General features: G+C 39.5%; 2 protein-coding genes across 15 annotated transcripts in view; both read right to left on the reverse strand.

Moving 5' to 3' along the window:
- Positions 1-2,505, reverse strand: part of cgnl1 (cingulin-like 1) — a 29,885-nt gene extending 27,380 nt beyond the window's left edge. Inside the window, exon 1 of one of the 3 annotated variants that reach the window (XM_037094430.1) lies at positions 2,302-2,505. The gene's annotated coding sequence lies outside the window, so the exon portion shown is untranslated. The remainder of the gene's footprint in view (positions 1-2,301) is intronic. The other 2 variants (XM_037094429.1, XM_037094428.1) reach the window with 2 other exon arrangements.
- Positions 2,506-7,887: 5,382 nt separating this feature from the next.
- tcf12 (transcription factor 12) overlaps positions 7,888-27,474 on the reverse strand; it is an 80,998-nt gene continuing 61,411 nt past the window's right edge. For 2 of the 12 annotated variants that reach the window (XM_037094436.1, XM_037094442.1), the window contains 12 exons: positions 27,292-27,431; positions 26,714-26,855; positions 26,451-26,521; positions 22,859-23,003; positions 18,956-19,029; positions 16,783-16,854; positions 16,093-16,284; positions 13,417-13,528; positions 12,984-13,146; positions 11,855-12,084; positions 11,238-11,391; positions 7,888-10,423 (listed from right to left, as the gene is read on the reverse strand). In XM_037094436.1, the coding sequence (XP_036950331.1) occupies positions 11,249-11,391; positions 11,855-12,084; positions 12,984-13,146; positions 13,417-13,528; positions 16,093-16,284; positions 16,783-16,854; positions 18,956-19,029; positions 22,859-23,003; positions 26,451-26,521; positions 26,714-26,855; positions 27,292-27,431 (1,484 nt within the window). In that variant the 3' untranslated portion in view covers positions 7,888-10,423; positions 11,238-11,248. Of the gene's footprint in view, positions 10,424-11,237; positions 11,392-11,854; positions 12,100-12,983; positions 13,147-13,416; positions 13,532-16,092; positions 16,285-16,782; positions 16,855-18,955; positions 19,030-22,858; positions 23,004-26,450; positions 26,522-26,713; positions 26,856-27,291; positions 27,432-27,474 lie in introns of all 12 variants that reach the window. The other 10 variants (XM_037094432.1, XM_037094433.1, XM_037094441.1 and 7 more) reach the window with 8 other exon arrangements.

Below are 27,474 nucleotides of genomic sequence, written 5' to 3' on the forward strand. Positions count from 1 at the left end.
AACCTTATTGGGCTAAGTTTTGTCACATTTATAATAATAGCAGGGTTGTCAAAGTTGACAGATTTGCAGCGCGGTTGTGAGAACACAGCTGGCAATAAATATCAAACTGTTTACAAATATTAAAGGAAGCTGCTAAATGTTCCTCAGACACATTTATGCCTGGGAAGCCAGCAAAGACAAACCCATCAGCAGCCACCATGTGTTTCACTGGACAAAGGGCTTTTAACAGGTTCCTGTTTGCCCTGCTGATAGTGTCCCATTCTACCTTATGTTACAATACAAAGACGGACCGAGATGGACCTGGAGGAAGGACACTGATAAGAATGACAACAAAGGCAGGAGCAGGATACAGCACATTAGCATCAAATAAGTAAAGCTCATTCATGGACAAGCCTATTTAGAAAAATGTAGCACCATGTAGGGTTGGGAGAGGAGCTGGGACCAATCTGATCCGATGTCTGAAGCAATTCATTTCTAAAAAAATAGAATCAATTGTTGAAACTCATCCCCAGGTTGTCAGATAGTGACACTTTGGGTTGACGTCCAACGTCTAACATCCATGTTTTTTTTCCCCATAAATATGATAAAATATACTGATATATCAGGGATTCAGTTTGCCTGATATGCAAAAAATTGACTTTTCTGTCTGATTATTTTATCTGTAACAGTTTGATATAGATAAGACAAGCAATTTTCCCTAAAAATATACTATACTAAGGTATAACACAACATAAAATTGCATGTAACCTGATAGAAGAAGTCAGGGTTTCCCCAAGGAAATTGGTTAACCAAGGTGGTAAACCACTCACCTTGTTAGATATTTGGCATGTGCTGCATGAAATAGTGCTTGCCCTTTTCTAATATTTTATCACTATAAGTGTATGAATTACATTTTTAACACTGGTTTTTCTAGGGTGCATTACCATAAACTGATGTGATGTTGTGTACTTTCCGCTTACCATACTGTCGCAATGTCGATACTTAAGTATTGCGTGTAAAACATTGTGATATATGATTTTGTTGCACAGCCCTAGCATTTAAAGTGCTTTAGAAGAGATTCACAAATATATTGAGGTGTCTATTGTATATTACAATATAGCCTAATAATAATAATAATAATAATAATAATAATAATAATTTATGATGGCCATTTTATACAAGTTACTACTAGCACCACATGAGAATATTTCACCTCAGCTTAGTTTTGACAAGTCAGTGAGTACGGAGAATGATAAGTTGATCCTTGTACTCCAATTAGTATGAATCAGTCAGCCTTACACCGGTTAGTCTGCACAGGAGGGAAGAAGAGGGCCTCTGTAAACTATCCTGTCCAGCAGGAAGAGTGCTGTCGAGGACAGATTAAAACTAAAGACGACACAATAGACTCTTTCATCCATACTGTCACATGTATCCAAAACACAAGAGCTCCAACAAGCGTGCAACTTTTCTCCTCCAATTGTATTTTTACCCTGCAAGAGGAGGAAACCCTCAGTGTGTCCTTCATAGAGCCAGTGCTGCCTTCACTGACCCCTGTGCTGCAGAGCAGAGAGGTCAGCAGGCAGCACAGGTTGGACGTCAAGGCCCTCGCTTTGATGTGTGCAGAGGTTCACACTCTGCAAAGGTTAAACGAAGCAGATTTTTATCTCCCCATGTGAACTGATTAGTTTTCTGTGTCACATAGAGTCCCGACACTGTGTCTACAGCTGCAGTGAGTCACAGGAGAAAACAAACCAGGTAAAAATGAACCGTGAATGGGTGAATGTTAGGGCTGAGGATTTACACTGTGGGAAAATATCATTAAGTTACGTAACGTGAATGGGAGTTCACTAATCTGAGGAGTCAGGTAAATCCAACATGAGCGTCCAGGAGCAAACTGTAAACACAATAAAATCATAGCACTGATGTGTAAATAACAAATAACCGACGAGGAGTGAAATGTTAAAGAAGCTAGCTTAACTGTTAGTTAGCCAACTGAAGAAGAAGAAGAAGAAGAAGAAGAAGAAGAAGAAGAAGAAGAAGAAGAAGAAGAAACAGCTTGAGTTGACGCAGTTTACATCGCTGCTGTTGCTGTTGAGCGCAACAGGTGGCATGAAACACAACAGCAGCCTGAGATTTAATTACAGTGAAACTTCACAAAGCTCCACATCTCTCTCAACTCCATGCGCCACTTCATTAAATGGAGTTTAGAGCAAGTTAAATCCTAATTTATTGGGACAAACGCTCAGTTATCTGCCTCTTGTTGAGTTAAACGGCTGTTAACGCTCCCAGCATCAACAGTGACCAGTTAGCTAGTTTACTCACCAACGTCGTGTCTCGCTCCGGATCACTTATCGCAGATTGTAAAAAGTTTGTTTGAAAGGGTTCAAAAAACGAGATAAACGGTGGAGCAAAGTGCCCACGCCACAACTCGCTAACTTATTTAGTGCTGTGCTGTTTTCTCTGAGACAGGGAGAGAGTTTCAAAACTACGTCCGACCCTCCGGGCCGCTCCGCCTCCTGAAACAAGCGCACAAAAACCCGCCCACCCGTGCAGACCCGGGCCGCTGGTCCAGGAACAGATCCGCAGCAGGAATCCGCCCTGAAGCCTCGGCCAGACTTCTCCAGCGTACGGCCTGGCTCGGTTCGGCTCGGTTCAGCTCAGCAAAGTTCTAAAAGCAACAGGCAACAAGTTTAAAGGTGGGACCCAGTCGGTGAATAAGACTGACATGTTATCTCGTCATGAAAACTTTATTTTAAACTCTAGAACGCAGATGTTAAGAGAGAGCAATACATTCTTGCTGGTCGTGTTTAGTAGAAGCTGGGCCAACATAAAGAGAGAGAGAGAGAGAGAGAGAGAGAGAGAGAGAGAGAGAAAAAAAAGAAAAGAAAAAACCTGATCTCACATAAAAAATGACCGGGTTCATGAGTTTTGTGGTGTGAGTCACCATTATATGAAAAAAAACAACAGTTAATGGGTGGACCCATTAGATAGCAATCCGAAGATATCTTCTGGAGAAGATATAGAAAAAAAGGAGTCAAAAACACCCGAATTAATATTCCATAAATATTAAGATATTAAAACGACAAGTTAAAACGACAAACACACACTCTAGCTTCACAAATGGATTCTAGTTTCCTGCACAAACTAACTGCTCTATGTGTGATTCAGTGTCCACATGTTATAGGCCTCAAACTCGATGTTTAAAGTTTAATTATATGCACACCACATAGACGCAATTTGCGGCTGCATATCTTTAAAAACCGAGAGCGTCATCTAGTGGATAGTAAGCTGACCTGAACACAGTTAGTTAATGAGATCCTGTACTGATGTGAATTACATGTATGTATGTATGTATGTATGTATGTAACTCACTGAGACTCGGTTCAGTGAACGCATCACATATTAAAGAGCCTCCTGTGTGGGGCACGCGCATGTTGGGAGTCAAGGTGGCCCTACAAAGTAAAAGCATGGCATGATGCAGGGATTATGCTGAGTAAGGATGAGGACATGATGAAAAATGTTCCAGGGAAAAAAATATTATTTTAGGAGTAAAGTGTGTGTGGTGGGCCTGTACTTTAAGAGGAAGTGCAGGACTAAGCAAACACCACTGAGCAGTGATGAATAATATCTGGGATGAAGCTTAAAGTAGCCGGACAAAGATTACAGTCAGTTTCAGTGCACTGAGGGATCAACTGTACTTATATGTGAACAATACTGTATATACATATCTTCACAAACATTCAGTCAAGAGCCATACTGCTCCACTGTATTGTATATATTAACTATTTTATGAAACTAACCCTAAAAAAAAGTAATATTAATAATAAACAGATTCTTCTGCCAGTATCAGATGCTGCAGTTTATGGTATTTGATTCCATGGTATGTTATTCTCAGTTTTGCTTTTTAGGGTTTAAAGGTTTAAAAAAGGAAATATTTTGAGTCAAGCTACATATTTTTCATCTTTTTTCACCTGTCACCCTCTGGTCCCCAAGCCAAGCCCCTATACAGACTGAGCTACTAAATATTACAGTATAGAATAGAGTGCAGAATCCTAGTACCACTTTGCATCGTAACAATACAATACATTACATTATGTGCGTGTTATCTCCCCTAAACTCTGTTTAGTTTCAGTTTTGGCTCTCTAAGGGAAACGTTTGGGCACCTCAGTTATAGGATCGTTACTACTGATGCATTTACATAATAGCAACATTTAATATTGTAGCTGGTTGAGGTGGAACAAATTTAACTACTCTACGCATCGCTGAATAAGTATCAAGTAACACAATATAAAAATACTCAAATGATGTATGTGGACCTCACATTTTAACTGAGGAGCAGTCTGCTTGTGAAGTTACTTTCATTAACAATTCCCTTGACAGTGACAAAAAAAGTTGCTCGCTGATTTATGCCGAGATTTTGAGCAAATGACACACTCAAAGTTGTTTTTATGAATCTTTGCACTGCAGCACAAACTACAGTAAACTGGAGGCCCTGCTGCCCTTTGTCTTTGTTGTGGCCCACTGTTTATATTTGTGTCCGCAGAGTGACGCCGCAGCCTTTAATCTGAGCTCTGTGCCACTGTGTTGTGTTACAGCAGCACAATGCGAGCTCTGTTCTCCTCTGAGGTGCCACAGCTGGGACCTCTGGGCATGCTCAGTGCACGGCTCGGTCTTTTCCTGATCAGAAGAAGAAGACTGCGGCCTTTCCTAGCCAACAATGCACAAGAGCCGTCCATCGCCACACACTTTTAGCTCATTTGATTTCCTCGTTTCCATTGTTGATTTTCAAAAGGAGAAAAAGATGGAAAAGATTATGTAAATGTAACCAGTGTGTCAGCCAAACCCACCACCGAAGATCATGTGGTTGAGAAGTGACTGTATTTCCAATCCTGGTCTGTTAAATTGTTTGGGTTTGCAGATGATTCTGCATTAGCAAGTCCGATTCCGACAGAAATGAGGCAGCTTACAAAAAATTGGTTTCGTCCCTGGTGGACTGATGTAAAGTCAACTGCTTAGAGGTTTGATGTTACTGTTGCTCCTAAAAATGGGTGTCTCTGATATACTGTGTTTCTAATGTACTATTTTGCACATGCAAGCAAAGACAAAATGTCTGCCTTTTGAGCACAAAAGATAGACAACAGTATTTTCTATTCTATTCCATTCTATTCTTTTCTAAACAAAGACAGTAGTGGTCACAATGGTCATAAAAAGTCAGGAAATCTGACAGGCGGACAACTACGCACTCCTGGGTGGAGCAGTATTCTCTAAAGTGGGAGGTCAACAATAGTGCTGAAGAAAGCTCAGCAAAGATTTCACTTTTTTAAGACAGCTGGAAAAGTTTTGATATCACAGGAAGGTGTTGTGTAATTGTATTGTGCCTGCATCAAGAGCATCCGTTCAGCAAGGGCCACTTGACTCCTAAATGACCAGTATGCTTTTATAATTTTTGTCCTTGAGATGCTGTAATCGTAACATGGAATGATTTATTTCTAATCTTTTTATTCAGCTTTTACTTAATTTAGGCTCCCCATTACACTGTCTGTTGAAACAGAAATGTCAAAGGCCCCTCAAACTCACAGTGAGGCAAGAGACTGTACTGTTCATTTGCAAACCACAGCAGGAAATTAGTATTTGTTTGAAACAAACCCTCACTGCCACTGACACTGTGCAGCTGAAAGACAAAGGAAAAATGAACAACATCAAAAGGTAACATGTTATTTCACAAGCCTACAATTCTAGATTTTCAGAAACCTTCCAAAAAAGATGTTGTAGAAATCACAGGGAGGAAAGGATCGTATTTGAAAGAAAAGCTAATTTTTTTGTGCAGCCTGAATGCTGAGAGGCGGATGATCTTACTGTTAGGAGCAGGAGGAGCAGCAGGCTCTTTGGTCGAGCTTCAAGGATGAGAGCCAAGGACTTTCTGTCAGCTGGCCCGGCAGCCATGACAGGAAGTCAGCCTTCAGACATGGTGGTCCCACTCCAACAGAAAACATGCACGCCCACCCGCCACCATCAGCACCATCAGCAGCCAAACGCTCTCACATGTTCTGCTTTCCCTGCGGAGAATATTCAACGATGACAGTCGTGATTTACGCTCACCACAGGCAGAACAGCAGTCAGCAGTTTTCAACCCGGGTGTCACCTCCGTCAAAAAACTGAACCGGGATCAGACCTCTCAGGACGTGACGAGAGCTCATCGTGCTCCATCTGCAGCAAGATAATTCTGCGCAGATGTACAGATTTCGAGCACAATAGTCCTCCAGGTTCAGAGGAGCATTCTCACAACACTTTGGGGATTCATTAACTTCAGTCACGGAACAAGTAGCAGATTGAGAACTTCAGCCTACAGAGAGCTGCTCCAACTAAACATATTTATGAGAAAATACCACTTTACTTTTGTACTCTTGATAATAGCTGCATCCCTTTGATTCCTGCTGAACTCTAGTTTCAGTTAATTTCTTTGTTTTTTATTTGACTGAAGTTACTGGGAGCTTCCGATATGTTCACTTCATCTATACTTTTTGTATTTATTAATCTTTTAAGGTGCAACATGTCAGAACTGACCACCTGTTGAGTGGATTCTCGAAACCGATAGGGGAACAAGAGCTCAGATCAGCAGGTAGATTCGGTGTTTACGCCAATAGCACAGGAGCTTTGTCAAAACTAAACATGGAGAAGCAGCTTTCAGTTAATATGCACCACATATCTGGAACAAACGCCCAGGAAACTGCAGATCTGCTCCAACCTTTACCTTTCTTAAATCAAGGCTGAGAACTCTTTGGGTTGCAACTGCCTTTTATTGGAGAAATGTTACGGCTTTGGTTGATCTCTTGAGCTGCACTGTAACTTTATATTGTCTTTACTCTTTTAAAGCCATTCTAGTTTTGATTATTTTTCCATATTTGATTTGTTTTAGTGTTTCTGGATATCTTCCTACTTCAATTAATTTCTTTAATGTAATTTTATGCCACAGTAAAGCACTTTGAGTTGCCTTGTGTCTGAATTGTGCTTTACAAATAAATTTGCCTTCCCCTTCGACCGACGGGCTTGGACAGGCCAAGGTTGGTTAATTTTTTAATGTTGCCTACTAAAATTCTTACATATTGCACCTTTAATACATTTTTATGTTGTCCATATTTGATCTGAGCTCATAATCGTTTAAATGCACTGCAAAATAATTTGCTATGTATTTGCTATATGTGCTATTTTCCCTCATAAATAAGCGATGATGCACCTTTTTGTGCTTTTTATATATTGGTACCATATATACTACATTCAGCTTCATGTTTAACCCTGAAAACCCCAATAAAAAGAGTTGCAAACAAAAGTAACCAACAAAGGAAATTCAATGTGAATTAAATCAATATACTCAAAGATAAGATATATTTTCTATATATGATTTTTATTTCTTTCTTTGTGGAGTGGCTTTTACACAAGATGTCAGCAGATGATATACTGCCCCCTGTCTGTGTGGAGTTTGAATAGTCGACAGGTGATCGATTCTTACATGTTGCCTCTTTAATCCCACATTAATCTAAATGCAACAAAAAAAGCAGGAGCACAGCACATGTACAGTACGCTGCTATCACACTTTATTAAAAATAGAAACATATATTCATAGCACTTTTCATACAGACTACAATGGTCCACTGGTATTATTTTCAAAAATGAGTTACATACTATAAAACACTCATTTGGCCTAAATCCACTGTAGAAATGTCTTCAGAACATAAAACAAATACAATTAGGACCTCTACATGTTTCTGAGCTCATCTTACTTCACCCTTCCTGTGATGTTTGTTTTTCATAAAATAAAACTTTATGGAGAGGAGAAAATGTAAATATGGTGAAGAAACAGAAACAGAAACAAATGTGTTTGCTTGGTGAGAGAAATAAATGCACATACAATTGAGTTTAAAAAAAGATGGCACATTTATTGCAACATAAATGTTATATACATTGTGTTTTTCTGTTGAAAAAGACAGAAAATTCAAATTCCCGTTGCCGCAGTTTTTTTTCCTTCTATTTTTTTTTTTTATGTGTATCAACATTACCTTTTCATTTGACACAAGAACAAATCTTTTACCAATCACCGATGAAGACTGAAGGATATGGAGGTCGCACTTTTGGGAATCTGGAGCTCGTACGAAGCGTTTTTTAAGTCCTAAACTACGAGCAACAATTCAGCTATAGTTCTTGAGATGCCATTGGTAAATTTCCTGTAATAATGGACAGGTTACTGTAAATAACCGTACATTTTACTATCTAATATAGTAAAATAAAGTAAGAAACTTTTTACTCAAAACTTTTGTTTTCAAAAATCTAGAAAGAGTAATATTTAGAATTCAAGAAATATTCTTACAGTATTATTGTATAAAAGACTAACTACAGTGAAAAATAAGCCAAATGTTTTGTTTTTTTTGTCCTTTTTGATTTTCTTTTTTCTCATATATTATACAAGGGAAAGCATCTGGGAATACAGCAAATAACTTGGCAAACAGAGGAGCAGAGAAATATAGGAAGAACAGGAAATTAAAATAAAAAATGAAGGAAGGAAGGAGAGCAGGAAGTGGCGTACATTATACCCTCAATCAAAGTCTGCCGACATGAATACAAGCTCATGAATACTGAAATGAACAGCAAGGCCACATTCAGTCAGAGAATACACAAAAAACTGTGTAGGGTTTTTTTTTCTTTCCCACTAAAACAAAGTTTTTGAATCATAAATCTTCAATGTAAACTCTTAGTGTGGCATCTTTTGTTGTAATTTAAGTCCCTTTTTTATACAGAATAGTCATTCTGAATGTGGCAGCCTTGTTTAAAGTGTAGATAATGACAGAAGACAATATACAAAGAAATAAATGGAATATAAAGCAAGTCTTAAGACCAAAGACTTAATAAAAGGAGAAACGTAAAGCATGCACACTGATAGGGAAAAACAAAATAAAGCCATGACCAATGTCTTCAAACATAAAAGAAAATCCTGTTAACCATTTTTGTTCATTGTTGTGCTACAGTTCTATTATATTCGACAAAATCCATGAAATATCCAGTCTTACTTCTTGTACTGAGTCTTGGATGATAAAAAATTTTAAAAAAAAAATAACTTAAAGCTCCTCTCCGCTTGACATTGTAATGCTGGAAGCCTAAAGAAATGACTTGTTACAACACAAATAAGCGTAACTAAGATTTACTCAGAATAACTGCGTTTGAAATGTAATGTCTTCGGATATAAACGGAAAGAAAATCAAGCGTCGTGTTCATCAGGCCAGGAGAAAGCATGGTCGTCGTTTTGTTTGCTTTTACTTCATCAAGTGATCTCTGATTAGCTGGTGGAGTGAAAATGACAAAAAAACAACAACAACAAAAAAGAATCCACCTCTGCGCCGATGCCAGGAGGCTAAACAAAGACAAGGATCTGCAAAAAATATGTTGCTGCTTTGCTAACGTTTAACACTATATGGCAAAGGAAACAGACAGGCAATGAAATCCCCTTTTCCTTTAGTTAAGACACTAAAATATGCAGGGAATGCTAAGGTTTGCAAATCGTTTTGCTCTCTGTATTTTCACTGCACACTACCGAGGAAAAAAAACAACTAAATGTGAGCTTTCAGTAAACCTAGAGTTTGCCATTCATCAGTCACATTTGTAGACATTGTTGTTGATGCTAATGTAGTCGGGCTCTAATCTACAGAGAAACAAACATAGGTAGTTTTGGTTATACATGTGGCCAGTGGCAGAATTAATAAAAATATAAATATAAATAATATATCCTCTCTTTTTTTAAAACATGGGGCGCTTACGTCTTCTGTTCTAACAGCTAATGATAATTTTCCGTTGGGTATAAATATCACTCTAAACTGGCCAATAAATTAAAATTCTCAGTGCCAAAATATTCTACCCCTTAGCTCGAACTCGCCAAACCTTTGCCGCGGTGGAGTGCTCAGTTTTTAATGGCAAACTATAGATCAAGTGAAAAGCTGCATACTTCTCTTTGAATTTACTGAACGTTCCCTTTAGACATACACTTTATAGCTCATTACCATAATAAATAGAAGAAAAAAAGAAACAGACAAACAAAAACAATTGCTGTTACAATGCATTCGTCAATTCAGTTTAGGCACAAGGCAATTTCCACATACGGTTGGAGGAGATTGCGAAGTCTCTGATTGTTCAGAAGCAACACACTTCTTGCAGACAGTGATATGTGCTGGAGATTCTTTTTTCTTTGTGGGGGAGAAATTTTGCAGATGGAAACCGGTCACAGGGAGCTGGACGCGTGGCTCTTCTTCAATCTTAGGATTGGATTGTGTTAGTCTCGTAGTTTCGCTTCAAGTGGTCTGTCTCCTCCAATTGGTGTCACAAACTGCGAGTCCTGTCTGTCACAGCTGGGAAGCAAGGTCACCGACTCAAACGGGGCAGAAATGATTGGGATCTCTTTGATCTGGGGAGAGAAAGGGGGGAACACGCTGATCAGAGGTGCAGATCAATAAAGGCACAAAACAAAGTCTATTTATGCCTTTATATTTTAGGTTAAAGACTTAAACAGATGGCTGATTTGAAAGTGCGACTGTTTCACATATTCCAGTCTGGTGAGTAGAACTCAAACAACGAGTCAATTCATCCATCAGTCAATAAATATGAATTGATCAGCAAGTGTTTTTCATCATTTATCATCGTCATTTATCATCATTTATCAATATATCATATATCCCTGTTATTATTGTATTGTATTATGATCTACAAGTTGTGTTGTTCACTTGTTTGTCTGTTTTTCTTTAATTTGTTGTTGTTACTTTTGTTGCTTTGCATCACTGTAAATGTGATATCTTTGGACTTTCGACGAACAGACAATTTTAAGATGATAACTTAGAAGTTTCGCCATTTTTGCGACCAGATAAAAAAATACAAAAAATCCCAGAATTACTACAAATAATTGATCCTGTTCTTGATGCAGGCACAATACAATTACACAACACCTTCCTGTGATATCAAAACTTTTCCAGCTGTCCTGATCCAGAGCTGTGGTGCTGAAGAATGACCAGGATATTTTTTGCAGTATATCATGAAGCCACCTCTGAGCTGTCTTATATCAAATGTTATAACTTTATTCAGAAAGCCATTACATAAAAATGAGATACTGACTTCACTGAGATCCTAAAGTAATCAATTAATCAATTATCTGAGTCAACATTTGTCAGATGAATCAATAATCATCAACAAATGATGGTGGGAGCAGAAAGTGGAGGTGAGAGTACCTGTCTGCTTCTCAGAGGTGGCCCATGGGGTTGGAAGTGTCAGTCAGGCCTGGATGGACCCCTGTGTGGCCCTGCTGGCCATCACCAGAGCCGCCAGACACCTTTTCCTCCTCCCTTCTCTTAAGGCAGGCTGCTTTGGGGTTCAGATTCCGCTCTGCAGGTTCAGAGAGACAGACAGAGATTAATTTGACTAGAATAGAGAGAGCATTTGATCTGAGTATTTCCTATGAATCACAGCAGATCATGAACACAGAAAGTGGTATGAAGATCCAGCACTGCACGGAGTGAATGAAGCATTAAGAGACATTATCTTAACTTCCACATCATCAGCAATCAGGAATGTCATCAGCTAGCATTTGACCACTGCTGACTTGAACAGTTTTTTAGCACTCCTCTACTGCTGCTGTGACATTTTAGTTGACTATCCATATTTGGCAGCTCCCTATAATTCAGAGCGCAACGCTGTTTACTGCAGTACACTGTTTAATTAACAGTAAGCTCTCTGGATGCGATAGCAGAATAAATTTACTGCCTTAAGACATTAAGCTGTAGATAGTAGTAGCATTAGGATGTAGCATTGACATTTGAGTTACTGCAACAATTAGCTGGACACTGACCTCTGACTTGCTGCTCCAGGTTGAGTATGACGGCCACAGCCTGATGGAGGATAAGCAGTTTAGTTTGGGGCTTCTCGCTCTTCAGGTGCAGCTGGCACATGCGACCCAGCTCCTTGAAGGCCTCATTGATGTCTCGCACTCTTAGGCGCTCACGGGCGTTGTTAGCCATCCTCCTCTCACGCTCACGCTCTGCCTTCTGCTCCGGATTCAGGTCCTCGTCTTCAGTGATACTGTGGGAGAAAGAACTGTTTAGATGTTAAAGCACACAATTAAAAAAAACAAACAAAAAAACACTTAAACACAAAATAAAATATCCTTCTGTAGAATTTGTGGCCGTAATACTGAGACCATGGCATCGAGACGACAGGAAAAGACGTGAGAGTGAGAAAGATGGGGAAGACATGCATCAAAAGGTCCATGGTCAGACCCAAAGGCCACCAGGGTGCTCAAGTCACACACAATTAAAACTAATTATTTTTGAAACAGTCATGGTTGCACACAGGGACAGTTGATAATTAGCAACCAATCTATAATAATGTGAACTCATTACATTACAGGGCCAAGTGGCAAATTACTTTATTAAGCACTACAGTATTACACTGTGTAAAAACATTGAGAACATTGATTGTGTCAAATTAATTAACCAAAATTGATGGCATGCATTAATGTTGGTGACAGATAATCAATATAAGAGGACACAGATGATTTACTTTTTGACCTGGGGCTAAATTTAATTCAGTTTCAACTGTTCATTTTTCTTTTAATTAATTAAAATCATTACCAAGAACAAGTAGGATTTTACCTGTTTAGATAAACTTTCTAGTATGTTTATGCTTTAATAGATGTATTATTCTTTGTTAAAAATACACTTTTATTAGTGGCAGTGATTGAGAATTCAGCATCTTCACTGATGACATCTTTGTTTCACTGCTGCACTGACATCTGTCACAAATACATCACACTGATGTAAAATTGATATTATTATTTTAAGCTCTCTTTATGCCAGCTGCAGTGTTACATCTTTCTGGGCTGGTTTAAAATATTATTTTGTGTAATAATTATTTTATTTATTCTAAACATCAGGTAATCTCCAGATGATTTCACTATCTGTGTATCTACATGTTTTTACCTAGTGCGTGTGCCGCCTCTAGGGGTCCTCAGATTTTTGTCGCTCTCATCATCTGACCTTTCATCGTTGGAGACGTTGTCTTGCATCTCGTCCTTCTCCTGTTTCTCCACCTTCAGCTCCAGGGTTGCAGGCAATTGGCCTGCCAGGACTGAACTAAGACCAGCTGCGAACATTGTAAATGTAAAAGTAAGACACGATGCATAAACCGAGCTATGAACATCATGTTGTGGCAGCCATGTAATGAGTTAAAGTGCGGGTTCATCCTCGTTTTCTTCCAGTTTTTGTTTTTAAATGGACACTCCCATTCAGCCGTTAGACCAGTATTTAAATTTTCAGATTTGAATACATAAAGAACACAACTGAGAAGCTACAGAATTAAAAAAAAAAAAATTGGACCCGCACTTTTATAAGACTGAGGGGGAGTGCAACAGACCTCTGAATGCTTCCACTTGGTGGCTGAGTTCTGTGCTGGAAGTGGAGCCGGCGCTGGGCAGGCCTCCGTGGCTGTTGTTCAGGCTGGCAGCATCGTCAGCGTGGGCACCACCCTGCTGCAGCACAGACAGGAAGGACATGTCAAGAAGGGAAGTAGAAACTCTCTGGAGATGATGCATAATACAATACAGGGTTTAACAAGTCATTCAAGTGTGTCATTCCCAACACAGAGGGATGTGCTGGTGATTTGCTTCTCAGCAGTTTGTTGTTTGTAGAATGCATAAGCAAAGGGTGAAAAACCCAAAGTAAAACCACCTGTGTAACAACCCTCTCAACCAAAGAAAAAAAGATCTATTTACGATGCATTATGAAAACCTCTTTATTTGTTTGTGTCACATCGTGCTGCTCACTGTTGAGACATTCTCAGGCTCGGCTCTCTGTAACCACAACTAAGACCACGTCTGTTTCTCACGTCTGAAATGAGACAAATCCTTGTGTTCTGTTTTGAGAGATGTCAAGCTGAATCCGCTCCACAGTCTGACTATTTAGTCGACATTCATAACATAAAAATGGTCGGCTCCCACCGTCCCTCCTTCCTGCGGTTTACCACATGTTCTTGAGCTCTCTGATTCACCCTCTGAGAGGCAGGGAGAGGTGGGGAGATCTTCACTGAGGGTGGAGGGTATTCCCCCCTTTTCTTATGGAATGTGATCCCCAGTCACTGTTGGCCTCTGTTAACCCCGCCACCCCGAGACCCTCCCCTTCCTCGGTGCTACGCTAATCTTTGCTGTGCTCTCAACAGGTGTCCAAACAACTCTTTGTCTGGCGGAGGAGGAGGGAAGCCGGGGCTCTGGCAAGAAAAGAACGCTGCCATTTTCATGGCTGGGCCTGATTACCATACAGCTGAGGACCTCTATTTGGGTGGAGGCCGCGGGTTCAGACACACGTTTCCAACGATTCAGATTTCCTGGGTTGTTAAAAAGAAGTGATGAAAAGGGGTGGGAGGGGGTAGAGGGCGGGGTGTCAGCCGGAGTAAAAAGCCTGCGGCTGTGCTGTGCCGAGGCTGGTGAGCTCTGTCTGAGGGGACCTCTTCCTACACAGGAAGTGCTGTGTAAGTGCAGACACAGTATGTTCTATCTCACAGTCGCAGTCGGTCAACATCACTGCCACAACACAGCTCTCTGTAACAAATACATCAAACTGAGCTCTTCTGACAACCACAAAAAAACTCTTGTTAGGGGACAAAACGAAATCCAACAAATTCAGCGTCAGAGTGAAAACACACAGTGACAGAAAACAACAAAGTAGAAACTTTATGTGTATATAAAATAGATGAATCTGGCAAAGACCTGGTCTGAGACCACAGACCAGAGAGGGACATAAAAAAGTAAGAGGTTAGACCAAAATACAGAGCAGCTTTGATGACCACGCCAACAAAACACAATCGAAATCCTTTTGGATGAAAAATGTTTCCTCTCAGTTAATCGTGAAGATAAAATCATGAAATAAACCTCTTGTTTTGTTTGTTGTTTTCGGAACTAAATTTAAGAAAATGTTAGTGTGTGTTTCATGTCAGCTGGATGCCAGCAGAGAAACTTAAAAAAATGAATTTTAACTAATTGATTGGTCAATTAATAAAATAAAAAGACATTCTCTGTTACAAGTGAGGTTTCCTTTGGCTAATGTGATAGTAAAGTGAATCTTTTGGGGTTTTTGGACAAACCAAGCAACATGAACAGATTAGCTTAGCTATTATGAATTGTAAGGGGCATTTTTTGTTTTTTAATAACAATATTCTGTTTACTGTTTAACTGTAACTTTAACTGTTTAAGCAATTACTGTATTATGAAAATAACTATTAGTTGCATCAATAAAGAAAAAGTCAATACAATAGATTGAATCATTTTTGTCATCTCAAAAATGCATGTCTCTACTTGTGTATCTAAAGAGAACTATCATTCTGATGTCACTAAAGGATGTACAAAACCAGGACTTTACTGTAATTAACTGTACAGTAATAACATGTTGTTGAATGTGCTTTTGTTTGGGGATGCTGAACTTTTTCTTCCATCATTTGCATCAGGTATATTTGTGGAACTCCTGGGAACTAATTCAGCATTGGGTTTTTTCTTTTTTCTGTGTGCGAACCAAACTATTTCCAAACACCTCCCGATTACAGTTGGACGAGTCGCCTCTGTATCATTTCCGCTGCAGATGTTTTCAAATCTCTTGGCTCTGTAAAATGAAATAACTTAGAAGAAGGACGTGTAAACACATCCTGATTTATAACCGAGACCTGCATTCCCTTTGTCTCTCAAAAGGTTTTCACTTTAACTCTAAAAGGAGTGCAACACACAAACACATCCTACACCAAAGCACAACTTCACTCCACTACATCTGTTTTTCTCGTTTCTCCTTCGCCCTTGTGTATACAGTCACTCTCAAGAGGGGGCTGAGCCTTAGGCCAGCCATGACACTTATGGAAAATATGTCAGGATAAATTCAAGTTTTCATGTGTGGAAAATGTCTAGTTTTTACACATGGCAGCGGACTTGTTTAGAACAGGTGGCTGAACATTCTTGTATTGGAAAATAACATGGGAATGCACCAAAAAAATTTGTTTGCCTTATGCAATATCCTGAATACGTATAAAGCTAAAAACTTCAAGTTCTCATACCATCGCTGCTGTCCGACTTGGAACCAATGCAGAAGCAGGGAAGTTTGCTCCAATGGCTGCTATTGGCCCATTTTGTGCCTGTCCAAGCAGACTGTGTATGTCGCTGGGCAGACTGGCGGTGGAGCCCACTGCGTGGTTCCTCAGAACAAGGATTGCATCATCCAGTCTGTCCAGACGATCCTCCATTCGAGACTGGGAGGACCAGAGGGATTGAAGAGTGGAGGGTTAGGGAGAGGGAGAAGAGAGAAAAAGAGGGACAGGGCAGCTTAGTATAAGCACATTAGGACAAAAAATGAAAACAATGATTGCATGGTGTGGACTTGAAAAGGAGCAAAAAAAATAAACATCTGAAACATATGATAAAGAAGGCAATTCAAATGCACCATCAATTGAACTGTTTCAGCTTGAGTTGTTAAAATCAACAAATTCTTTGATTTGTGGTCAACTTAAGAATTGTCAGGTGTGTTGCAGCCACTTGGAGAGCTTCAACAATTAGAATTCAAAATTTTTACCTAAGCTGATTACTGCAAGCTGGAACAGATAAAAAATAAAATGTAACATGACAATAAGGTAATGTAGGCAATACGAATGAAACCGCAATCCACTGTGAGAAACGTGGACTGCAGAAACCAAAAATGATCAAAGATGTATGGAACACGTAATGAGTAGAAGGCTCCATCTGAAGAATACCTCGCAGACATCCTTTAAGAAAGACATGGCATCCTGGAGATGCTCATGTAACTGCTGATGAACTCTGTTTTTCTGGCAAAGTCAAATAAGAATAAGACAGGATTATAAAGAAAGATCAGTATCTGTAAATACTTGCAACACCCTGTGGATAAAGATTGCTTTTGTAAAGACACACAGACAAGTGCAGGATTTAGAAGGAAGAGCACAGCTGCTGACCATTCACTTTGAAAGGATGAAAATGTTGGTTGTTTGCACATTTAAGAACTCCTTCTACAGTACTGGTTCTTTTTTCCCTTTTCTTTAGATTTGCAGGAGGTGTTACACAAAGTTCACATCATCCACATCATATTTCATACAATGCACAAAAATGTACCTGTGTTGGTGATTCCCAAGTCTAGTGTTTTGGTATAAATATAAATATAATTACTGCTTTCTCTTTTGACTGATATCACCCTTGAGAAATGCAATTATAAACATTACTGTGTATTGTTATATTCATTATGCAGCCGTGCCTTTGGCTTTACCTAAATGCAACCGGTCACTTTACAGTAATGTGGATTATCACAGCCCATTTTACAGGACTTAAAACAGACAAGTCTTGGCCTGAAAAATAATTCCGTCCATGGCTCACTAACCAAAGTCACTTGCAAGATTAGTAATTTTGACTGTAATCTAATTGTCCGCTTGCGTGTTTAGATAGTTGTTAATCACTGTTCTCCAGAACTAATGGGGTTTTCCCAAAATCACATGTATTTTCTGACTCAACTACCAGGGAACTGTGATCCACGATTTTTATTTCAACACACTCTCAAACAAAACATGATAACTTGCCATTCTCTGAACTCTTCTTCGCTGTCTGCCGGTGGAATATTTTATTCATTAAAAAAGAAGTGTGGAGTTCTTGGGCATAAAGATTTTATACGGATCAATGTTTTCTGTTTAGTTTGGGAAAATATGTTGTATTATGGCTGCATGCACCCAAAAGTCGTTTTTTCCACCAGCTAGGAAATGCTGTCTTATAAAATAATAAGTTAACAGTTAATCAAAAGGACCTCTTGCAACAAGCAATGCTCAGGACATTCTTCATGTAACAGAAAGTGAAAAAGAGGAAAGAAAGAAATTTATGTTATTAGCCACAGTCAAAAGTCAAATAAACAAGTTTTGATGACTGTAACAAGTAAAATTTTATATATAAATATATCAAACAACATACTGTAGCGCTGAATTTCTGTTGTACATCATCAATCAAATTCACATTACATTTATCAGCAGCTAATTTGAGGTTATCTGATATCATTCACTTTCATTGTTAGCTTCTCGCTTATCTTTGGCAGCCATGAAGAGACAAAACAATGCTGGAGGCAGAGTGGGAGGAAACATCTAGGAGGTGATGTTCAATATCGTCCTCACATGCAGCTGGCTGGCTGAATGGAACTGCGTGACAAGACTGCAGCTGGAGTGACTATGGTCCAAACGTGGAGCAATTTTAAACAATACATTTCTCGTGTATTTATCTTATTTCTTTATAACGCCTTTACAGATTTCAATTGATGTTTGGCATGCATGACAGTAAGAAGCGATCACTCTGGCGAAACATCTGTGAGCTCATGACTTAGATGTACAATAATACCAAGAGAAATGCTTAAAAACATGTTTAAATACATTTTTTACCCTGTTTTCTCTATATGTTTGGGGAGGTCTTATGATAATGCCAAATCTAAATTTAAATTTAAATATAATCCTGAATTTATATTTATCATGAAAAGCTGTTTGTACTTCAATTATAATAAGTGCTCTATAATTCAATATTTTGACCTGCATGACACCTTCATGATTGAAATGCATGACATATGCATCAGGTAGTAGGCTGGGTGAAAGCTGATCTGAAGCTCTGGTCGCATGGCAGCAAAGGAATCCTGAGAAGTGGTTCAGCAAGCAGCTGCCACCCCAACACCAGCCCCTTTACTAAACCCACCCCCCAACTGCCATCCCCGTCCGGGCCCACGGAGTAGAGGACAGATGGCAAGCCTCAAGGGACAGGTATTGTTCAGTTTGGTTATTCCTCTACCCCCACCTTCAACAGCATATTAATTGTCAGACAAGAATCTCTGTGTTATATTGGCTCAGTGCTTCTTGCGGAACTTATCTGAAGTGATGCTGACAGGGAGCTTACCAGTGAGTGAAGGGAGTTCTCATAATTTGGAGAGGAGGGAGTCTGTCCACCAGCACGGGGCCACTGGTTGGTACCTGATGAAACAAAGAGAGATGTAGCGGAGGTCAGCGATGATTCAGTTTCCTGTGTCCTGCTCCGCTGGGTACTCAAACATAAAGGCTAAGTGAAACACACAATAACATGCAGTCAAAACACACCGACATCCTGATTTTCTGGTTTCTTGTTGTTCCATTTGGGATATTTTTATCTTTTAGGGCTCAACTGCATCACTTCCTGATGGCTGGACTGCATCCGGACACATGAGCCAGCAGGCGGTTTGTCTAAAGCCCACTTTTACCATGAGATGTAGGCGGCGTCTGCACATTAATGATGATAAAGATGAGTGGCTGAAAAACAATATGATCACTGTGCGAGTCCTCTTTCCTGGAGACTTTTAAGAGTCTAGAAACACATCAGAGTGTTAAAAAATGCAATAAACAGTGTTTTGGCTTCATCAGAGGTTTTGATGATGAAGCATCTGGGTTCAATCAAGTTCATACTCTCTCTACATTTGCTGGTGTTGCAGAGTACTCTGTCTTTTGTCAGTGAAACACCTTTCTGACTGGTGAACACAGTTTATTTTATCGCATCTGGTACCATCGTTTCATTTGTACTTACATGTCCAACGCATTTACTATGACATTTTTCTTCTTTTCTTTCCAAATGAAAAATCATACAATCTAAATTTGGAGAAATTGAAGACAATCTGCAAAAGAGATTAGCGTTTACCTTTGGCTGGAGTAACTTCACAGTGAATTTTTACATTTAGTCGAGCCAACAAAGTTCATCCACAGGCAAGTACAGGAAAGCAAATCAAACTGATTTGATCTGGTGTAAATTAGTGCAAAAGAAAAAAAGGAATCCACATCTGCTCATCACATTCCCAGTTCAAGCACAACATTTTTTTCCTTTCTCTTTTTCTGGAGCACGATTCATTCAGTTAACCTGCCTGCCTGCCTGCCATGTGCAACAGGAGGCGATGCGTTATACAATCAAATAACCATAATGGACTTTGACAATAATGAACTTTTGCAGGTTATTTACAGGATAGGATATCTTTCCAGCTCAGGGCTCCCAGTGCTCTTCTGGTGTCTATTATGATGGAAGGGTGCCAAACTCAGCCTACACCCTTGTGAATGGAGTCCACACTGGAGCTCACTTTACAGTTTGAGACTTTGTTTTGATTATCTGTCATTTACAATTTAGAGTGTGTCTACAAACTCATTTTGGGCACTCGTCTTCAAATCTTCTTATAGCTAGGCGATGAAAAATGCAGAGCAGGATGAGGGGAAAGAGCGATGACAGAGAGGCCTTTTATTGTTCATAAATTTCAAGAAAAAATCAAAAGCTATGATGCTTCTCTGTGAGCAGACTGATGACATATTTAAACTTCTAATTGTTCAGTGTTTCTACAAATCAAGGCTGATGTGGTCAAACAAAATAAACAGCTGACAGAAAAAGAGAGTAAGCGCCTCATATATATTTCTGACAAAGAAAAATAACCCCTCCCTTAAGCTCAGGAAACGGTTCAAAATAAGTTTCCTTTCCATCAATTCATTCCATTTAAATGTCTCATTAAACCTCCGTGGTCTTCTATACTCAAGTTTTCATGTCTCTTTACACTCACAGCCTCGGAAAAAAAATCTGACTTTAATTAACAGACTATTAAAAGTGACTTTGGAAGAGGAAATGAAAAGGGCTCTGTTGTGCCTCAGCTTTCTCCCAGGTGAGTGAGACAGGAACTCTACACAGACTCTGCTGGCTGGCGGCGAATGAAAAATTAGCCTGGGGCTCTGGTCCCCACGTGCACCAGAGAGGGCTAATTGAACAGACCGTTCTTGAGTAATGTTGCTGTATATCGGTGTAATCCCAGTGATGAATGGATCTTCAACAGCGAGCCAAATTTTGTGCCAATTTCAAAGTATCGCTCTTTTTCTAACCCCAGAAGCATAATAAGGGTGAATAATTAGTGAAACGACATCCATTTCCTACGATCCCAGATGTTTCACAGTTTGTTTTTATTGCTTATATGAATCCCATTAATATGTTTTCTATCATTCTAGCTCAAAACAAGTTGATCTCTGAACACATGACTTACTCGACTATAAATTACATTGTAATTCTGCCAGGTGTGGCATGCTGTACTGTAAATAGGTCAATAGGGGGGATCTCCCTATGTGAGGCTGTCATAACCCTCCTCATCAGCTGAGTCACAGCTACCCTCCTTCGCCCACTGGCAGATAAACGAGGCCTTTTGCAGCCTCGTCTGCGTGTGTGTGTTGGGGGGAACAGCTGTCCATGGGGCAGGGCAACAGCTGAGGATGAGGGGGGCATACGTAGAGACAGCTGTCGCCACTCCATTACCACACATGACACAACTACCCACTAAAACAACACACTGGGCTTTCCCTTGCTGCCCACCCTCATTCGCTTTCCATGACTCTCCCTCACGTCTGTCAACACGTCTGATAACCTATATTCTTCTTATACAGTTTTTTTTCACTGGACCTTAAAATACCTAGAGTAATTCAAAGAGGATTGGATGCGTTTGTTGCATGATTTAAAAAATAAATAAATAAATAAATAAATAATTTAAAAAAAAAATATATATATATATAGATATATATAGATATAGATAGATAGATAGATAGATAGATAGATAGATAGATAGATAGATAGATAGATAGATAGATAGATATGTATATATACATATATATATCTATATATATATAATCAAGCTAACATAAAATCACAAACAGCCAAGCACTTGTTTGAAAAAAAAAAAAAAGGATTATGTAACAACAAATTTACCCCCCAAAACTGTGTCTTATTAGAAAGTAGGGCGAGTGCCATGAGCCACTATTATAAGCCATAAAAAAACTTGGATAACTGCAAAAACACTACAAAAACATAAAAACTTTTCAAAAATGTTTTTCAAGACCCACTTAAAACATTTTCATTAGAAGAATTTCAAATCCGAAAAGCCAGTCTTTTTCCTCCATGCTATCATTCCAGGGCCTTGTCATTAAAAATGTCATCTCCATCACTTAAAAAATACCTATCCTGAAAGGACTTGTCAGCTCGATCATCAATTTATGAACTTGAATAAAGAATCTCCTAAAAAGCTGAGAGCCAAACTGGTGAATGATGTCACCAGGAGTGGAGCAGCTCTGACAGAAAATAAAGCCCATGATAAAGAGTTGGTTGTAGATGCTAGACCAGCAAGTTATGTTCAGTTTTAAGGAGCGGGCATATTGTTAGTGTCAGAATTAACTTTATTTAATGCACTTTATTTGCTCATAGACCGCAGATAGAAAACAGCTAGCAGCTAAAGCTCAAACAAAGCGTCTCTTCTCTTCACTTTTTTGTTTGTTCTACATGGTAATTGTTTTGGACCATTTCAAATTCTTGTCATAGCTGTTTCCAAGACTGTGCAGTCTTAACCCAGACTAAATGGAGCTTTCCTTTAGAATGGATTAATGTTAAAATGGCATTAAGAGTCCTGGCATAGATAAAGTATGGAGAACACGTAGAGAAAGATTAGAGCTCCTTCCTGACTAAAAAGGGTATTAAATTGAGTTTTTTAAAGAAACTCTACACTTCTCTCTGCTTAGGCTTTAATTAATCCATATAATGCACTACAAGAAAAGGTAATTTGATTAATTAAAGTCATATTCATGAAAGCCTCTTAATTAGCTTGGCTATTCGAGGTCAAGGCCTATTTTCAACACAATCTGACATGTGTCTGTCACAGGCTCTTAATAAAGCAGTTTCAGTGAAGTTCATGTTATATTCTACAGTTAATGACTGGTGTAGGGGTAGAGGAAGTGCGTATGAGATTAAAATCCAACGGTGGTGCTCTACCTGGCCTTCCAGACGGGGTGCCGGCAGCAGTCACCACGGTACCTGCTGAGGCAGCGCCTGCTGTGGCTGTCAGAGGTGAAGGGGAACCCACAGGTGTCGACGGGTTGGATGGAAAACTACTGCTAGTGTGGTCCGGTGAGTAAATCTGAGGAAAGGAGGAGGGAAAATAAAGAATTGCCATTAATGTACCATCAGCAGTGCTAAATGAAAATAAAATTTACACCACTGGTCGCTGTTTCTTAATATTTTCTCCAGCTGTCACCATCTTCAAGCCAAACATGTATCATCAATTATAGTGGTTTTACTGCCAGGGATGTCATAAAACTGCTCAGTGGATACATATGAGCTGTTAGTCATCAGAGCACGGCTTTAGCAAAATGAACCATGAATGAGTTTCACTTTGATGACTTGCTGTTCAGTTTCTATAGCTCAGAATTACACCAAGAGCACTGCAATTCTTTGAATCAATCTGTCTGAATTGGGGAATTTAAAAGGTATTTTTTTTACATTTAACACCAGCATTGTTACAGATGTAGTACAAATTAGAACAGATTTTGACACATTTCTCTTGGCAAATGAAATGTTCTCAATCGTTGGCTTTGTTTAATGGGTTTGTCCAATTGTACTTACAAAAAGTTATCAGTTTATCAGTTCTCGTTTTTGTTTATAAGAGCCCCGTCGATATATGGTTGGTCACACAGACAGCACAGATACATCACAAATACTCTCAGTTATGTCTTGTGTAGTGCGTCATAGCAAATTATCACATTTACACAACAGGAAAAAGATTAATATATCCTAAAATGGACTTATTTTAATGATTGTATAAGCAAGCATAAGAGTAACAGGTTAAATTAAGGTCATGGTCTGAAGATGATGATGATGAAAAGTGAGAGTTTTCTGTTAATAAATAAAATGACTCATATCCTAATAAGTCACTTGTTAAACTTTACCAGGGGAAAGGTTTGTTTTTGCCTGTACGAGTGACTCCAGTTATTATTCCTCTGTGGCTTTAAAAAGTGCATACGCCCAACCTGGAAACCCCGTTAAGCCAACAACAGTAAATCTCAGGGGCTGTATTTCAGCCTGCACCAGATTTTATTTTGTGAACCATATATCAGAGTCGAGTATGATTCAACTGCTGCTGTTTATTTTTGCATGTTTCCAAACTCTCTGAAGATGACAACTAGGACAAACACCTTGGTTTTCTGCATGGGGGAACGCTTTAAGTTTTATTTTTCGACAACAGCAGACAATTCACAGCAGCTATACTGTGCTGGGTTACACTGAGGTCACTGAGTTTTAGGATGACATGTCAATCACAAGGGAATGAGGAGATTACCTCTTCAGAACTTCCACAGGGATTTCATTTGTCTAAACAAATGCTGGATTAAAGCACAAACACATAGCGTTTTTTTTTCTCTCTCTCTGTAATAAGAGGATATTGTGCCATAATGGAACATGTCTCAGAGAACGCAGGGTATTACTGCTGGATCCTGACTAATTAGCAGAGAAAAAAACAGCAGATCCACAGAGAATTCTCCTCCAAGTTGAGATCAAATTGAGCTTGCCGGAAACCATTTGACTTCTGTAGGGATGATAGAACGCACTCATTATTAATAATCTCCTTATTCAATCTTGATCTCTGGGCTTTAGTTTTTCAATCAACTTGGAGTATCAGGATTCAGGATAGAGGTTTCACTGAAGTGTGTCACAGAGTGTGGAGGAGGAGGGACTGACCGTTGTCTATAAAGGGAGGGATGGATTTTATGCTTTTCTACACCGTGTCTTGCTCAGATCAGCATTTTCACTCTCTGATAAACAATTCTGTCAACAACTAAGGAGGATTAATAATGTGACCACCACTGTGTTAGAGACCAACAAGACTCGAGACTCTTTTTTCCAAATGTCTCTTAGTTTCTCAAAGCAAAGGCTGTTTATAACCGTGACTTCTGACCCGACAATATATGACTTTCTATTCTTTTCACTTACTGGCTACTAATGCTGCTTTCAAAGTGAAACACGGCTCATTTTACTGGAATAAATGAAGCTCCGCCTCATCATCAGTTACGCTCCCGCAGGCGGCATGGGGCCAATAAGCACGGCCAATTTAAAAGGGCGGAGAACAAAAGCTCTACAAAGGGCGGCCCGTGGAGTTGAGCCACAGCAGTTATAAACTCCCCTGTGCCCCCTGCTCCATCCACCCACCCCCACCCCAGTCCAACCGTGTCCATTTCACTGCAGCTTTGTCATGCTAATAGAATTGAGTCTGCAAATATAAAGGACTTAATTTGTTATTACCATCCCTTAACTCTCATATTTTGTCTTTTACGCTGGAAGAATATATTCCTCCTGAACCTACAGCTGGTGCTCTAGGTTGCGAAATTAAAACTGAACACAATTTAAACACCAATATGTCTACACAACATGTTTAACATTATCTTAAGAGATTTTGGTTAAAATATTATTAGTTTCAAACTTTAAAAAATCAAAAGCAGCTTTTCAAAAATCAGAATTCTAATAAAATGTTTAATCTGGTGTTTGGAAATACAGAAATGCTGGGGTATTTGCAATTAGACAGCTTGAGGACCTGTGAATGGACCACTGGCATGAAATAAGTAAATGTCCATCAGGTTCAAGGTTATGTCAATTCAAGACACTGTCACTTTGTTCAGTTCAAGAGTTACTCCCTGGGTTTCAGCTCTTCATAGTGTATGTCCTCATCACATGGTGTTAAAGGTTAAATCTTAAACCAGTTGAATGTTCCTCAAATTCCTGTTTTAAGTGACCAAAAGTGTATTTATCAATTGATGTGTAAAGAACTGTGAGACTCTACATTATGAACCTCTGTGAGCTGCAGCACATTCAACACTTACTATGATATATTACAGGATGTCACAGATATCTAGTGTGGGTTGTAATCCACTGGCTTTAGGAGTATTTTCAATGTACAATTCTCTTTCTTGAATACTCTTAGTTTAAGCCCACAATTATCCTGGCTTAGGCCAAAAAACAACTACAAACATGTCCTCTGGGCTTTTTTAATCAGCAGTCAGAATAGCACTTAATTCCCTGCATGATTACTGAGGTCACCTTCTTTAGAGACAGAAATGAACCATTATTTTATTTTGCATGAAATCAAAAAATATTTTAGTTAGCCTTGGAGTCTCACACCAAGAGACGAGGTCAGACTTGAGAGGACATGTAGAGACTTCTGTGTCAGATTATGAGTACATTTACATGCATATTGTGGTTTTTGGAGTATTCTGGTTCTGTGATCTGCATGTGAACACCATATCCTATATTAAAAACGCTGGCAATGCTAGCTGGATATTGTGGCTTGTAAACACTTCATCCAGGTTTGAAGAAACTTGTAGTGTTAGAATCATATAAACTGGGATATGAATAACCAGGTTTGTCCATTGTTTCATGTGTGTATAACATCAAAACCAGGATATGTGCACAGGGAAAATGTGCTTGTTGAAATAATAGATGGCAACTGTGTTTTTTAATCCAAATCCTTACCTCACTTTCCTCAGGGCTGCATGATAAATAAACAGGAGTCGTAATTAAATGTGGGGCTCTAACTCACCGATGCTAAAGCCTTGCCCAGTGCATCCCCAGTCTGTGAGCTTCCAGTGGCGTTCCCCCGATTTGCAGCAGCTAAGAAAACACAGAGGGAGTCTTTGTAACAGCAAACTCAGACAAATGAAGCGTGGTCACTGTGCACAATGCAGCTGTCTGACTGCCTTACCCACTACTTCTTACAGAGTGGATGTTTCACAATGATTACATCAGGGGGCACTGAATTAGTCATTCTGAGCAGGTAACTAAACTGTTAACACAAGAACGTACCCATGACCCCGTCAGCTGTGCTGGCGGATGGGGTGTGCGCTCCGGTGACAAATGGTGAAGTGCTGGTGTTGCTTCGGTGGAAGCTGGACATGGGAGGAAGACTGGCGTTGATGTCTGGAGAGACTGAGTGTGCAGGGTAATTCTGGAAGATGAAAAACAGAAACGCTCTATTTTCAGTCTGCGTGAGAAAGAAGGAGCTGATTTATGCTCTGAATTCTATATTCTTCTTTGACGTCTCCCAGGCTGTGGTGAAGCAAAAGTAACTGTGTGGGGGGTGGGGAGGCAGGCAGCATCTGCAGGCTCCCTGTGATGCCCGGCCAGCTGAAGGCAGCCAGGCAGCCGGACAAGACCAGATCAAAAACTGACACAAAGAGGGTCAGCAGAGTCTTCACTGATAATAATCAGACAACAACTTAAGAAACCCTCTGCATGTACTGAGCGGGTGGTGGGCTGACAAAGAGTTTAGGTGCTGCATCTGCTTCTCAATCCATGATGTATCTCTTATACAAGTGTCAAGCAAGAAAGAGTTACTAACAATCATTTATCAGCTATTCATAAGCCGAGGTATCAATTCTTACCAAACGGTCGTGTGAGTGCAGGTTGTTGTAGTTTCCTGACTGTGGCATGTGAGATGAAGATCCTCCGAGCATCCCCCCATAGCCGGGCTGACTGATCCCATTGGACGAGTTCCAAGGGTCAGAAGAACTGTGGGTACCGTCTAAATTTAAAAAAAAAAAAAGAAGAAGAAGAATTGTATGCTT

This window comes from Acanthopagrus latus, chromosome 4 (genome assembly GCF_904848185.1).
Source record: "Acanthopagrus latus isolate v.2019 chromosome 4, fAcaLat1.1, whole genome shotgun sequence".
NCBI classification, from domain to species: domain Eukaryota; kingdom Metazoa; phylum Chordata; class Actinopteri; order Spariformes; family Sparidae; genus Acanthopagrus; species Acanthopagrus latus.